The 16,869-nt window shown below is 40.6% G+C and overlaps 1 protein-coding gene across 1 annotated transcript in view; it reads left to right on the top strand.

The window, feature by feature from the left end:
• Nucleotides 1-16,869, top strand: part of NEK11 (NIMA related kinase 11) — a 220,042-nt gene that overhangs the window by 32,230 nt on the left and 170,943 nt on the right. Inside the window, exon 3 of the mRNA XM_054595611.1 lies at nucleotides 13,193-13,358. Within this exon, the coding sequence (XP_054451586.1) occupies nucleotides 13,193-13,358 (166 nt within the window). The remainder of the gene's footprint in view (nucleotides 1-13,192; nucleotides 13,359-16,869) is intronic.

The raw sequence follows: 16,869 nt of genomic DNA on the forward strand, positions 1-16,869 counted from the left end.
CTAAAAATTATAGACCAACCCTGTGCTTTGAACACCTAATGACTTCATTCATAATTTCTTAAGTCTGCATATTAGTAATTTTTTTCTATTTCTAGAGAATTAGAGCAAAAGGCATATTTATTAAATTATGTTTTCTTAAATTTTGGGGAAAGCATTAGAGAGGAGATCAAATATTTTAGGAACTCTCTTTTTCTTGGTCTTTTTCATTTCAGAGGTTTTTTTATGTCTATATTTTCCTTACATTTATTTATTTATTTTTAATCCTCCCGTGAGGATACATTTATTGATTTGAGAGAGAAAAGGGATAGAGAGAGAAACATCGATGTGAGAGAGAAACATCGATTGGTTGCCTCCTGCACCCACCCTGGCCAGGGATCAAATCCACAGCCTAAGTATATGGCCTGACTGGAGTCAAACCCACAACATTTAGGCGCATGGGACGACACTCTAGCCAACTGAGCCACTCAGCCAGGGTGATATGTTTATTGATTTTACAGAAAGAGGAAGGGAAAAAGAGACACACCCACACATGTGCTTGCATACACACACACATCTATGTGATAAACATCCATCAGTTGTCTTCTGCGTGCGCCCCAACTGGGGACTGAACATGCAACCTAAGTATGTACCTTGATTGGGATCAAACCCACAACCTTTTGGTGTATGGGTTGAAACTACAACCAACTGAGCCACCCAACCAGGGCTTATTTTTATTTATTATTTTTTTTATGATTGCTAAATTATCCATGCCCTTTACTTTATTCTTTTCCTCCTTGCCACTCATTTTAGATTACCTTCTGTTTGCCATCATAACTTCTATAACTAAAATCAAGAAAAAAGGAAGAGAATGGTGGTGGAATTTTAATCATTTTGAGTCTTGATACTTTTTGATAACATAAATTTTTGACATGAGAACTTAGTATTAATGATTGAAATTATGTTTTCAAATTATTTAAAGAAATACTATGTTGTCTTAATTTTCATATTTACTAATAGCAAATAATTTCTTTTCATTTATCCAAATATTTTTTCTCTCTGCAGATCCATTTTTGTATAGTTCATTGTAGTATATCATTGTAGTATATCAAGATTCATACCAATGTCCAAGTAGAATAGAGCCAAATTATACCTTTTCCAGTTTAAATTAGGAGACTTAGTGCTCTGTAAGTAAATAAGACTCTTTGTTCTCAAGGGGCTTTGTTCTAATTTTTATGCACAGCACAGCTAAACCTAACTTCATGCTTTGAGTTTTCACACCCTTAATTGTGTACAAATGAGTGGAGTGTTTACCACATTCTCCATCTCTGCTTCTTCTCTCTTCTTTAAAAGTCTCCCTTTTTGTGCAGCAACGTGTCCGTATCAGATTGTCTTCAACAATAAAAAGGACTTCTCTCTCTAACAAGAATTCTAGAGGGAGAGTAGGTCCAGGGTTGACGAAGTCAGCACTTCTGTCATGAGGAACCTTGGTGTCTTCTCTTTTCCATCATTGAGCCTGTCCTCTTAGGGTGGCTTCTTTTATGACCCCAGCTGGCTGCCAAAATTTAAGGAGTCACATGCAAATGATCACATGAAGAGGCAGGTTAAAGAAGGGTTTCCTCCCATGCTTCTTTTTTTTTATCAATAAGAAACATCTTTCTTAGAAACCTCCAAGAGACTTTTCCTCACATCTCACAGGCCTACACTAATCACTGGCAAGGGGCATGGGATCGTATGGTAAGCTTAGATCAATTATGGTCCCTCCCAGGTACTGGGGAGTGGGTCCTCCATTCCAGAGCATGTGGTGGTGGGGGTATAGGGAGATGGGTAGACAGCCAGCAGTGGCTCTTAAAATAAGTATGCTACAGTATTCAGTGACCTTACTCATCTGTATAAATAAGAAAAATAAAATTGCCTGACCACTTGTCTGAAGGTGTGTGGGAAGAAGAGCCATAAATGATTTTGAGGGGGGAATGAGAACTGACTCTATGTCCCTGCAGGTAAGAGAATTTTTAGAGTCTGTAGAAAGAAGCCCCAGAAAGCTATGATTTAGAAATGGTGGAGGCAATAGTCACCTTGTAGTGAATGCACAAATATACAGGTTCTCCCAACATGGCTAGAATGAATGCTGGCTTTTTGCAGATCCCCAGATAATTAATACTCTCTCCTGGGTTTCTTGGTTTTGCTATGTAGACTCTTCAGACAAGCCCTGGGAGAAGGACTTTGCACACAGAACAGTTAGACTTTTTAACCCTTCTCCATATGACCTACAAGGAGCCATCTGGAAAAGGGCTGGATATTGCCCATCCTGTAGGTGTCTCTGTTCTGGCATCGACACCAAAGGCTCTCTGCAGAGAACCTTTGCTGCAGTGAGCACCAGCACTGTTTCCAGCCTTGAGACATGTGCTCGAGCCTTTTCTATTTTTCAAAAAATTTATACAGATGGAAAAGTCATGGAACTTACATGATTATTAGGTATTTTCTATTCAGGCAATATTTGTCTTCAAACCTCCCACTCCTGAAATTTCTGTTTACTCTCTTCTGTTACTCCGGGGGAAAAAGGCAACTTGCATAATTTGTTACGGTACGAGCATTGAAACACTGCATGGAATTTGACACCACAAATGAAAAAATAATCTATACAGGAGCCAAGAATAGCATTTTGCCAAATAAAAATGTCTGAAATACTTCTACCCTTATTTGTTCTTTATTATCTTTTTATTAGTTATTATCAATTATGTATTCTGTCATTATCTGTATGTAATATTCCTATATGGTGCTAATGTGTCTGTAAACTAAATTAGCCTTGAAAAATTTAGGAATGGAGTTATCGATAGATTATAATTGACTTCCAGCAGGTTGTAAGAGTGAGGGTGTCAATACTTCCAGGGAGCAGTCTTAACCAGAAAGGAGTAGGTCCTTCCCCTCAGGCAGGGAACCCAGAGGTGTGTTCTACGCTGGCCCCCAGAGCTCCTCCATAGAATTAAGCCACAGTTGCCCACGGTGGTGACCGGCCTGATAACAGGCCCTAGAAAGGCTTCCCTCCTTCATCTCACTCCTCCTTTTCACTGCCCCACCTGACTACTGGACTCAGTTCCTTTTCTCAGGATATGTTTCCTGGGGGCTCCAGACTCAGAGGGTCTTCTAGAACAGAGCATGGCTTAATAGGACAGTACCTAACATTTATTTTTTAAAAATCTTGTTATATAAAGCTTAAATGCTTTTTTAGGTGAAAATGGGGACACATAAATGCATGGGGAGGGAGAAATAAAGGAGTGCTTTGTGAACCTGCTAGTTTTAGGTATTTTAAAAGTGTACCTTCTCGAAACATTTTTATTCCACACTTCATAATGTACACTGTGGGTATGTGTGTGTTTGTGTTATTCTAAAGAATGCTATATAGATATATAAATTCTGAGGCTTTTTTTGAAGTAGTTAAAAAAAACAGTTACGTGCTTATTAACATTCACAGCCTATTCAAGTAATGCAAATACAGACTTTCGTCTACTGGGTATTGATTATATGGGGCAAATAGAAAAGAATAGTTTTTTTTTTTTTTTTTTGCTACTTAGGATCCACCTGGGGAAAAGGCAATTCAGAATACTACAAAGTAGTTCCATGTGCAAAAGTGAATGTGCTGGGGCTCTAGTCTATAGATTTGGCCTTCTCTTCTCAAAGAAGGGTTAGGGAATACCATGCTCCACCCCTATTATTAGTTCTATTACTGCATTTATCATACATTTGAAACTATTTTTATTCCTTTTTTAAAATTTATAAATCATGTTTATTTTATTACAGTTGTCTCAATTTTTACCCCTTTACCCGCCTCCACCCATCCCTCCCCCACCCTCTCTCCTACAGTCAATTCCCACTCTGTGGTCCATGTCCAAGGGTCATTCATACATGTTCTTTGTCTAGTCTCTTCCCCTTCTTTCCACCATTGTCCTCTTTCCCCATCCCCTCTGGTCACTTTCAGTTTGCTCCATGTTTCCACGCCTGTGATTTATTTTGTTCATTAGTTTATTTTGTTGAATGGAGTTCACTTATAGGTGAGATCATATGGTATTTGCCTTTCATCAACTGGCTTATTTCACTTAGCATAATATTCTCCAGTTCCATCCATGTTGTCACAAAAGGTAGAAGTTCCATTTCTCTTCCTCCCTGCTTCCCTCCTTCCCTCCCTCCCTCTCTCCCTCCCTCCCTCCCTTTCATTCTTCCTTTCTTTCTTTCTTTCTTTCTTTCTTTCTTTCTTTCTTTCTTTCTTTCTTTCTTTCTTTCTGCAGATTGATTTTATTTTTTTAATGTCACAGTTAATTATAAAATATTAAAAAATTTAAAACCATTATAAAGTCTCAGCAATTAAACCAACATGACACTATCAAAGAACTAATCAAGTAGGCCAGTGAAATATAATGAGCATTCTAGAGACAAATGTATATGTCTGCCTAACAATGTAATATACATTTAAGTTGATACTTCAAATCAATGGGTAAAATAAGGCTTACCGAACAAATAAGGTGCATGGACCACTATTACTTGAAATAAAACAAATATAGAGCCCTATTTCACACATTATACAAGAAATATTCAAGTGAGTTAAAAATCAATATGTATAATCTAAGAATTTTTAGGAGGAAATACAAACTAATATTTTTCTTACCCTGAAGTAAAATATTCAAACCCAGAAGCTATAAAGTAAAATATTGACAATATGACTATATTAAACATTTAAGACTGTACTGTAATATACATATAAAAAAAGTTAAAGGACAAGTAATAGAATAGGAAAGTATTTGCAACATATCTATAAAAGGGTTAATGGGGTTTTTTTAGAGAAAAAATTCTACATTTAATAAAAAAATGGATAAAGAATACCAAAAAGTCATTTAAAGCTCTTAAAAAATAATAGAAATAGGCAAGAAATATACAAAAAACAACAAAATTTAGTTGTTTTTTCAACTAAAGAAATTTAGTTTCAACAAATAATAAAGGAACAATTAAAATAACACATCATTGTCACAACTAGATTAATATGTATTAAAAAATATTGGTAATATCAAGTATTGGCAACTGAAAGGAACTGGGTATTCATAGACTCTTTTTCTTCATCTTAAAGCAGTCCATGTAGCATATTTTGCAATGCTGGTTTGGTGGAAGTGTATTCTTTTAGCCTTGTTTTGTCTGAGAAACTCCTTATTTTGCCTTCCATTTTAATTGAGAGCCTTGCTGGGAAGAGCAGTCTTGGTTGCAGGCCTTTGCTTTTCATGACTTGGAATATTTCTTGTCACTCCCTTCTGGCTTGCAGTGTTTCTGTTGAGAATTCAGCTGCCAGCCGTGTCGAGGCTCCCTTATATGTTACTACCTCTTTCCCCCTTGCTGCCTTTGGGATTCTCTGTTTGCCTTTGATATTTTCCATTTTAATGATGATGTGTCTTGGAGTGGGCCTCATTGGGTTCCTCTTGAATGGGAACCTCTGTGCTCCCTGGACTTGTGTGACTTTTTCTCTCCTCCAATTAGGGAAGTTTTCCATCATTACTTTTACAAACAGGTTCTCTATCCCTTCCTCATCCTCTTCTCCTTCTGGTATCCCTATTATATGGATATTATTACGTTTCAGGTTGTCCTGCATTTCCTTCAATGCCTCTTCATTCTTTTTGAGTCTTTTTTCATTTTCTTGCTCTTTCTGGGAGCTTTTTTCTACCTTGTCCTCCAGCTCGCTGGTTCGATCCTCGGCTTCATCTAGCCTGCTTTTGATTCCTTCTACTGTGTTCTTCACTTCAGAAATTGTATTTTTCATTTCCTCTTGTATTTTATTGATAGTTTCTATGTCCTTTTTCATGCTGTTATAGTTTGCAGTAAGTTCCTCATAGTTTCCCTGTAATTTTTTGTAATCGTCTCTGAGCTCACTGAGCTCATTGAGCTTCCTTAGAACTGTTGTTTAGAACTCAATATCTGATAGTTTACTTGCTTCTGTTTCATTTAGTTCTCTTTGTGGGGATTCCTCCTTTCCCTTTGAGTGGGGGGTATTTCTTTGTCTTCCCATTATTTGTGAGACTCTCCTTTTTTGCTTCTGCTTCTTAAGTTGATCTGTCTTGATTTCCTGACTTTTGTGGTGTGGTAGGAGACCACTGTTATTTCTTTCTGGATCTGCCTCTGATGATGTCAGATGTTGTCCCTGTGTGACCTTGGGCATTCTGGTTGAGACTTCCAGAAATCTACTGTCTGTGGCTGTCTCCTTCAGCTGTTAATCTAATCACTTTGTACTCAGCAGGCCACCTTAGACAGCTCAGGGCAGGGCGGAGTTCTTCCTGGGGGCAGGGTTATTGAGTCCTCTCATGCTGCTGCCATATGAGGGAGAAGTCAGCACCAAGATCCTGCCAGCTACTCTCTCAGTTCTCTCCCCAAAGCCTCTTTCCCCAGTCTCTTCTCAGGTGTCTCTAGCCCACTCTGCCCCCTCCTTTGCCGGAGACCAGGTAAGTGGCTGCAAATAAAAATTTATGCATTGGCCCTTTAAAAATAGCTCTTTACGTCTCCAGCCCCCTGTCTCTGGCAGATAGCAACCCTGCTGCTTTTCGCAGCTGGCTCTTTTCTGTGTACTTTTTGGGTTCTGGTGCTGTAGCCTGGAGATCCCCACTTTTGTTTTAGACCCTGCTCTTCTCATGGGGATCCAACTGGCTGTTTCAATATCCTTCTGGTGTTGCTGCTCGTGGGCGCCCCGCCTGCCTTCTTGAGTCTCTTCCCCACTCCTTATCAGTTAGATTGCACTAAAGCCGATTCTTCCATCTCCAAGGTTACAAGGATGCTCTCTTGCTCTTGTTCAGTTGTTTGTTCCAGGTGATTTCCCCACAATTTACTTGTAATTCCAGGCTGGTCCTGGGAGGTCAGTGTGACTTCCACTCACTCCTCCACCATCTTGATTCTCCTTAAAACTATTTATATTCTTGTTGGTCCCTTTGATGAGACTGAACTCTCTTAAGAGGGCAGGATTTTTATCTTTCTCATCTTTGTATCCCCAGCACATAGCATTGTTGTTTGTCATACCGAAGGCCGTAATTAGATGGTAAAATAACTGAAGTGTAGAAATTTCTTCTTGATTTCTTTGGTAATGGCTGTCTGGGGCCTTGTGTGGAGTCTGAAGTTGGGCTCAGCTGGAGTTTGCTCCTCAGTTACTGATGTTTGCCATACGCACCTGTACTGTACCATGATGTCACCTGAGCCCCTACTGTGTTCCCAAACTCTGCCACATGCTTGTGCTCAGGGGTGGAGGGGAAAAGACCAGATGAATGATAATTCTAGCCCCAAATGAGCTGAAGTCAGAGACTTAATTGTTAAAAACAAGAAGAGCAGCTCATAGATTATGGCATGATGATGATCCATAAAATATTTTTGTTTTTTTTCTTTGACAACTGTCATTAAAAATATGTTTTTGAATTGCTAAGAGAAGCAAAAACACCTGAAATAAAATTAAATTTTATCTGGTATATGCTTCACTAACATCTACAATTTTTCTGTCAGCTACTTATTAGGTTCCTTTAGTTCCTGGCTTTTTCATCCCTTCCCCCTCTTTTAAAAAATGTATATGAATTTATACAAATAAATTTATATAAATACATTTATATTATTATAAAGTGTACAAGTATATATTATATCATCTGTATATTGCATTGTGTGCTCATAACCCAAAGTTTAGTCTCCTTCCATCACCATTTACTTAACCCCCTTTGCCCTCTTCAACCTCCCCCGCCTCCTTCCCCTCTGATAACCATCATACTGTTGTCTACATAGTGAGTTTTTTTTTGTTTTGTTTGTTCAGTTGTTGCTTTATGTTTTATATCCCACATATCGATGAAATCATATGATTCTTGTCCTTTTCTATCTGACTTATTTCACTTAGCACAATACTCTCAGGATCCATTCATTGTCACAAATGGCAGTATTTCATCTTTTCTTATGGCTGAGGATTATTCCGCTGTACATATACCACATCTTATTTATCCCGTTGTCTATCAAAGAACACGGGTTGTTTCCATTTCTTGGCTACTGTGAATAACGCTGCAATGAACATAGGAGTACATATATCTCTATGAAAAAATTATTTCAATTTATCTGAGTTGATACCCAAAAGAGTCATATGGGTCATATGGTAGCTCCATTTTGAGGAAACTCCCTACTGTTTTCCAGAGTGGCTACCAATTTACATTCCTACCAGCAGTGCATAGGGTTCCTTTTTCTCTACATCCTCTCCAACACTTGTTTTTGTCCTGTTGATAATTGGCTTTTCCATTGTTTACCAATGTGCCACTTTTTGGATTACATATCACTCTCTGACATTGCAGTTTCACAGCCTTTACATTTTAAAGTTGTATGTCATATTAAAAGGCATGAAATAACTTTCCAAATAATGTTTCCCACTATTATGATGTTCCTATCTGTAAATGAGAAATACTTGTGACTTTAAATCCCTTAGAAGATCTTAAGTTTTAAGACTCAAATAAATAAGTAAAAAATAACCTAATGAGTCAAACCTTTGGAGGTTCAATTTTCATTACCCCAAAGTGTTTACAGTGATTCATGTTAACACCTGAATGTGCTTATGTCATCTATGACTGCATTGGCCAGGGCTCCTAGGTATAGATAAGAGCAGCCACCCTCTGCACAGGTTAAGCAGAAAAGGGTTTGTTCCTCAATACAGATAAGCACAGTGGCAGTGAGAGGGCGAGGGCAGCAGGCTGACAGCTAAGTTTCTGGAAACATCAGCCAGAACCACCCCACTGCAGTGACCTGCTGCCGCCCCTACCCCCACCCTGGCCATGCTCTCTCTCATAACACCTGTATTAGCGAAAGGGAGGCCCCTGTCCACTCTGCTTCTTAACACAGCTCACACTCAAGTCAAAGTCTTGGATGGGTGCAGCTGACTGTTGGAACCCAGGTCAGATACTGACACCCCCACCCAAGGAAGGTGGAAGATGTAGGGTTTGTTCATTGCCTGCTTTTGTTTATCTGGGGAAGACAGGACCCATAGTCCAGGGATCTACTACAATTGTAGGGCGGTTGTCTAAAGATGCTGGGCAGCCACAAATGACAGGTGTCAACTATGATACTATCTCATGAAAATAGCAGCAGACAAATTGTGTAAGCTGTTTGGCCTCTACTGTTAATAAAACGTGTAGCAAAAAGATGGAAATATTCAGAAGTGTTAAAGCTGATTATTTTTATGGTCAATTGTGAGTATATTTTCCTTATATTTCATCTTCAAAAATTTCTATAAGGAAACTATATTTCCTTATAAAGTAGAAAAAAATGAGAGATTACCTTTGAAAAAGAATTCATTAAAATAATTGCTGCCTTGCTAGATGGATGAAAACTCTTAAAAGTCCTGAGCAGATTTATTTTTCTCTCTGTGGAACAGGTAAATACTGAATCAAGAAAAAAATCAAACAAGCAAAAAATTACTCTCTTGTTTAAGCGGTGGTTAAAATCTATTTCCTGTGGCATTGCCCTAAGTAGGTGCAGTAGCTGTTGATCACATTAGAAAGTCACAGCATCTCAAATCACGGGGCCTCAGTCATCACTTACCTCCACTTTATAGCATTTGTCTCAATCCGAAGTTTTTTAAATATACACACATTTGTGCATACTTATCTGTTTAATATCTGTCTTTCCCAGGAGACACAAGGATAGGCCTACTACCCCATAGACACATGGCAGGTATTTACTGTACACTTGCAGTGCCTGGTTGTTGATGGTGAACTCACAAGGGAAAGGACCATAGCTAGTTATGTAGACTCACTGAGAAGTCTTCCAGTCCCACCAGCTGACTAAGCTTTCACTGAGATGGTTGTGGCTGCATGGGACATCTTTCTGCCACTTTCTGCAATCCTCACTGGAGATTCTAGAGCTCTTTTAGGCCCATTAGCTTATTTTCCCCTTGAAGACCTTTTTTTTATACTTCTGGCCCCTCCTGAACACCACAAACATGAGGGTCCTGTTATTTTCTATGGCCCCCTCTGGAAAGAGCAGAGGTCTCCTGCACTTAGGATCCCCTACCCACCTGGAAGTTTTATTTCTATCCTGTACCCTGGACCTGGCCAAGGGTCATATATTCTTTTCAAGGGCTCAGCAGTACCTAACTTTCTTGCCTCCCTTCACCTGGTCCAGAGGGTCTCTTACTCACCGGGGGGCAGGGAGGACACCCACCCACTGGTCAGGAGTTCCTCCATGTCTCTCCTCTTTGGTCCTGGTCTCTCCACTTGGTCTTTGGTCTTGGTCTCCCCACTGGAAAAGCCCAGTATTTGACTCACATTCTCTGTAGTTTGTGATGTCATCGTTTTCCACATCCTGCTGTTTCAATGGGGAATATGTAAAAGGATATGAGGAAATTTGGGGAAAAACAACCATTGCCTAACATCTCAACAGTGGTGTCTGTCCTATTTGTCTGAAAGGTGGGCAAATTCTAAGGGAATGAAATTACTTATGGTTATCCCAAATTTCCAGTGTCACTCTCCAAATTTTGTCAGCTCACTACTGATTCTAGGAAGAGAGAAGCAGGACACTGAGAGAACAGAACGTTGCAAACTGAGTCTGCTGGGATGCCCATTTTTGCTGCTGTCATAAAGTTTCTCCTGAACAGTTGAGAGTCTGATAAAGTAAATTATCTGTCATGTTATTTAGGAGGGGGGACAGGCTGATAGTCACTGAGCCGGTGACAAGCTGTCCTTGACTTGGTAAGTTTCCGTGCTTTCGTTGGCTGATATGGATCTCATCTTAAGTGATACGCAATGAGAGCTCCCTTTCTCAGTTCAGTGCCACAGTTTTAGGTCAGGAAGGAAGGTGGAATGATTCTGTGTCAGCCAGAAATGATGGTATTAGATATCACCTGTCTTAATAGTCCTGCCTTTATCTGGCAAGCTGTGAGCAAATGAGATTTATGCTTTGTCATCAGGCTGCCAGGTGAGGCTCAGGTAGCTGTATGTAAAATCTCATGCTCTGTTAGACAATGGTTGATGTTTGCAAGGAAAAACAAGTATGTTAAATCTTTTTATAGCACTTGGTCCTTCACAGCAAGAGAGTATTACAAGTTTGTGTAAGGCTTTCTGTTGTCATGCTTAACCACTGTGACTTGTGTAGCTGCATGTTAGCTGGGGCATAGTATATTACTGGAAAAGCACTGTGAAGATGTCGTTGAGCTCTGCCTGCTGCTTTGTAATCTTCAGAAGTTACAGAGAAACATAACTGCATATGCTATTTCAAGCTCCTTATAGTATACGAACAATCTGAGATGCCACTCTTAATAACATGCGGTCGCAGTCATTTTTTTTAACCAAATTCTTGAAAGAACAGTTTTTCCCTAAAATGTTACCAAGCAAGCATTTCTCTAGAATATACTTCATTATATCAATAGGAGCCTAATAGGGCACTCTATAATTAACAAAACCAATGTGACAACACAATTAGGTAAAGGGAGCCAAATATTCCAACTTTCTAAATTGCAGTCAAAGTTAAAAACTCTCACAAATGCCAGGCAGAGCCTGTGAAGTCATCCTTTCACTGTGGAAACAGTGCCTGCTGTGATTGTCTTTTGGGGGTGGAATGAATTCAGAATGGGAAGACCATGAAGGATATTTAAGAAGAATACTTAATTTTTACATTTTTAAACCAGTGTTTTAGAATTGTGAATTCCTTAACTGCATTTTTTTGCAACTTGTCAGGGTTTTCTTTGGTGTTTGACTTAGTTTTCCTAGCAAAGACAATTTTCACACTTATCCTTCATCAGTTTGTCATATTTTAGTCACAAATTTACAATAATGTTCACAACTGGCATAAACAAGTTTGAGAATAAACACAATGACTTGGGTAGGCACACACTTCTCCACCGAAGGACAGCAGTGGGTGTGCCCGAGAGCGCTTCCCAGCCCCAGGCGCTCCCTGTGGGAAAAGCAGCCGTCAGCATCGGTTAGCAAGGACTAGAGGATGCTGGTTAATCCATGAATTGGTTAAAGGGCCTTTATTTAAGAGAGTTTCTGTATAAATACATTTTAATTAATATGCATTAAGAGTGGTAACTCTTAAAGAACAGTTTTTGGAAAACGATTTCTAGTACAGGTCCTGCAGAACTTGCCTTAACGAACAGCTACAGCTCACTTATAATCAGTGGAATCTGTCTGCATGCGTGATTGGTGCTCAAAGTGCTTCTCCCCGGCAATCTAGTGTATACTCTGATACTATAATTGGTGTGTTAATCAGACCACTTTTTTCTTAGATGGGAAGAAATAATGTTTTGGTCCATAACTCACTGAGATATTACATTTTTAAATTAATAACTGGAGATTTAATGAGCTTTTGTTCCACTTATATATGCTCAAGATCCTAAATACCTCTGACAATATCTTTACATTTTTTTCTCTTCTCATAACTACTAATAGTAATAAAGTATGCTATGCAAAGAATAGTTTAAAAATAAAATAGATATTGTCCTGCTAATAGATTTGGAAAATTTTAGAGCTTAGAGACACAGAGAAGCATGTGTGTATGTGTTTGTGTGCATTATGTGTTTTATACACACACAGAAGCAGAGAGAGACACAGGCAGAGAGAGAAAGAGAGAAAGAGGTAGACAAAGCAAGAATAAGAGACACAGAGAGAGAGTGACATATTATATTTATATTATATTATATTACATTACATTCACATACACACACATAGAGGGAGAGATGGAGAAAAGGGGGCACAGAGACAGAGAGAGAGACACCAAGATAGAGATAGAGAAATAGAAAAGCAGAGACAGAAACAGGAAAACATATGACAGAGAAAAAACACAGAGAGACAGAAAAAGACCAACAGAAACAGAGCCACTGTGCAAAAAATAAAGACAAATGGAGATATCTAGAGAGACAGAAGAAGGGCACCTCAGTGTTGTTGCTCAAGATTAGCTCCATCTCTGCCCTATTTGACCCAAACTATTTAGCTGCAGGTGTGGAGGTCAGAGGCCTCGGGGAAGCATGCCACTGGCTAGGACAGAGAGGCAGGCCCAGGCACCGCCTGGAGACACAGTGTTATAACAGGCAATACCAGACCTATGAGTAGGTCACAGCCTGGGCATTAGTTAGATGGCCCTGCACCACTTGTTCAGATCTACTCAATGTGTGTATTGGTTATGTTTTTGTTTTTGTTTTGTTTTTAGCTCTAAATGAATTAAACAAAATTTTTTTTGGCTGCAGAAAGGTATTAAAGGAAATCTCTGTTGGAGAACTCAATCCAAATGAGACTGTGCAGGCCAATTCGGAGGCCCAGCTCCTTTCCAAGCTGAACCACCCAGCCATTGTCAAGTTCCACGCAAGCTTTGTAGAGCAAGATACTTTCTGCATTATCACAGAGTATTGTGAGGTGAGAGTTTCCTTCTCTTTTTGAACCCTTAATAAAATCTGTTTCATAGAAAGAGTTGTCTGCAAAGAGAGATCTCAAAAGTTCAATTACCAAACCACAAACTGAACAATGGAGACCTGGCATCTCATGTCTTGCAGCTAAGAATGATCACCTCTAGGTGATTGACACATTTGTTTCTAATGAGGTTTCTCTCATTGGAAAATTCAAAATGAATACATTTTTTTTTTTGTCATTCTCAAGAGCATTTTTAAAAAATTTTATTTTAATTTATTTTTTCAAATACATTTGTGTCTGCCAACCCCCCACCACTTTCCCTTGCCCCCTCCCTCCCTCCCTCAACTCTTCCCCTTTGGTTTTGTCCATGAGTCCTTGCTATATGTTCCTTGACTTTCCCCTTCCCTTCCTTGTCCCCGCCCCCCCTCCCTCCTTCCCTCTTGTCTCTGTTGATTTCTTTTCCTTTCAGTGTTGCTGGTCTTATTTTCCTTGCATCTTTGTATTGTTGGTTAGGTTCCACTTATAGGTGAGATCATATGGTATTTGTCTTTCACCCCCTGGCTTATTTCGCTTAGCATAATGCTCTCCAGTTCCATCCATGCTGTTGTGAAGTTTAGTAGTTCTTTTTTTCTTTCTGCTGTGTAGTATTCCATTGTGTATATGTACCATAACTTTTGGATCCAATCATCTACTGATGGGCATTTAGGTTGCTTCCAACACTTGGCTATTGTAAATTGTGCTGCTATGAACATTGAGGTGCATAGGTTCTTTTGTATTGGCGCTTTGGTGTTCTTAAGGTATAGTCCCAGCAGGGGAATCACTGGATCATAAGGCAGTTCCATTTTCAGCTTTTTGAGGAAATTCCACACTGCTTTCCACAGTGGCTGCACCAGTCTGCATTCCCACCAACAGTGTACTAGGGTTCCCTTTTCTCCACAGCCTCGCCAGCACCTGTTGTTTGTTGATCTGTTTATGATGGCCTTTCTGACCAGTGTGAGGTGGTACCTCATGGTGGTTTTGATCTGCATTTCTCTGATGGCTAATGAATACATTTTAAGAAGGAGATGCTGCAGAAGAATGTTTCAATACCATTTTTTGGGTGGGGGGGCGGCATTTCCCAAACTTCTTACAGTGGTCTTGTGTTTAGATAGCCATTTAAATGCCATGATGGAGGCCTGGACAGAGCAGAGGTACATCTCCTGAATTCTGGGTTTTAGCTCTATGGCTCATTTCCCCCAATGGGAATGGGAAATGGAAATAAGGCTCATTTTCTCCATGGAAATCCTTCATATTTATTGATTTGTGATTAATGGCTTCAGGTATTAGCAGTTTCCCCCGCCACTCCATGTTCTCTCCAAGTGTTAACAGCCTGTGCACTTTACTGATCTCCAAGTGAGTATGAGACTGCTTAAGAAGGTGCCAGAGGGAGAAATTGACATGGTGCAGCTGTAATGGGAATCTGGCATTTATACTTGAGAGCCTAGTTTGAAGAGAATTACAAGAGTTGGATCAGATCTAAGATGGCGGTGGTATAGGTGGAAGCTACATTCATCACCTCTCAGGGCCAAACTGGAATTATAACTAAAATATAGAGCAATCAGCCTGAATAACTAACTGAAGATCAGCTCAAGAGAAGTCTTATAACCAAGGATTTATAGAAGTCACACTGAGGCTAGTAGGAAGGTCAGAGACTTGAAAAGCGCTGTCTCAATTTCCCCAGGTAGCAGCTGAGATTCCAGAGGGATATCTCAGCTGCAAAGCTTCCCCTTGAGAAGTGTGGGGTCTCAACCCAAAGCCAGACTCTCCAGCCCAGAGCACCAGAGCCAGGAAGAGGTACCCATATAACATTTGGCTGTGAAAATCAATAGGGATTCTGTCCGCTAGGAAGAGACAAGACTCTGCTAGAGACACAGGCATTTTCTTTTTATTTTAGGTGGGGGTGGGGGAGGGAAAAAGAGAGAGAGAGAGAGAGACATTGATTTGTTATTCCACTTATTGATGCATTCATTGATTGAATCTTGTATGTGTCCTGACCAGGAATCAAATCCACAACCTTGGCGTATCAGGATAATGCTGTAGCCAACTAAGCTACCTGGCCAGGGCCCACAGGTGCCTTCTTAAAGTTCCAATGCACAAAATCTTGGTCTCAGCCACTCACCATGGGCTTCAGCAAAGGGAGGGCGGGTCAAGCTAGAGTTGTATGAGGAGAGACTGGGGTTTGTGACTCTGGGGAGAGAGCTGAAGGGACAGCCACCAGGATCTCTGTGTCAAATCACTCTTCCAATGGCAGATGCCATCTTTCTTGCATGGAGCACTCCCCTCCACAGGGCATCAGACTGAGGGAATAGAATAACTCTACCCTCTGGAGTCCCTGGAGTCCCACCCTGTAGAGCTTTCACCCACTCAGGAGTCAACTGCCTGGGCTGGGGTGTAGAGGTCTGGGCAACTCAGTGAGTATCAGTGACTGAGTGGTGTGGTTTTGGGGCCATTCTTCCCATTGTCCTGAAAACCTGCCTGGTGCTTCCCCCTCATGTCTGATCAGTATATTTCCCTAGTGGGGGATTCACTAGCTCCATCCTCCTGACTCTTGGCAGCCCTGTCCTGCTGAGATCAAGCTTGTGGTAGAATCTGGGACAGACTGAATCTTGTGGCTCTAGGACAGGAGCCATTTTTCCCTCACATGCCACCTCAGTGCAGAGTCCTTCCTTCACATAACCAGATCTTGGTCTGATAGGGCTGGATAAACTTTTTGGCCTCAACTTGATGACTCCCTGAGACCCCCATCTCACTACAAAGGTATGCAAGCACCCAGAGAGTGACATCTAGACTTGGTATACATGGGACATTTGTTGAGTGGGCTCAGACCCAGCCCTGGCACCAAGTTTGAACCTGTATCAGCCTGGTGAATACCACTTGCCCCTACCTGGTGATAAACTGAGAACCTACCCCATGCAAGTCAAATACCAACAGGCACCCTTTCAGCGACAGAGCCTAATAGGCATCTGGCAGGTGGAGGTAGGCAGAGATGGATCTCAGGTTGCCTTGCGACTTTTTCTGAACTACCCCTAGGCCTGGTGCTCATAAAAGCTTATCTTGGTGCATGGCTTTGTCTCTCCCATGCACACTTGGGCCCAGCAGAGGCAGCCATGAACTGTGGATCACTTTGTAGCTCCAAACAGGTTGCCCAGGGTTATTCATAGGCATTGTCTGACATTGGTCTGCACCAGAGTTCCTCTCAAGAGGCCCTAGAACCAACAAACCCAGTAGCCAGCTTCAGACAACATCAGAGCAGGATCCAATTAGCTTCACAAGTACAACATCCTAAGGGAGACCTCAGCAGGCAGCAGACCATGCTAAGACAAAAATCCACTTTGTGTGATCAACATCTGACCAGCAGCAGCTCATGCACTATGGTCAGAGTAGATCCTCACAGTCAGCCAGCGTTAGGGTCAAACCCATGCATGAACAGGCCAATAGCAATCAAGACTCAACTATAAAATGAGGGCCCATATAACCG

The sequence above is a fragment of the Pteronotus mesoamericanus genome, unplaced genomic scaffold (assembly GCF_021234165.1).
Source record: "Pteronotus mesoamericanus isolate MK-2021 breed Mesoamerican mustached bat unplaced genomic scaffold, CSHL_Meso_final scaffold_54, whole genome shotgun sequence".
NCBI classification, from domain to species: domain Eukaryota; kingdom Metazoa; phylum Chordata; class Mammalia; order Chiroptera; family Mormoopidae; genus Pteronotus; species Pteronotus mesoamericanus.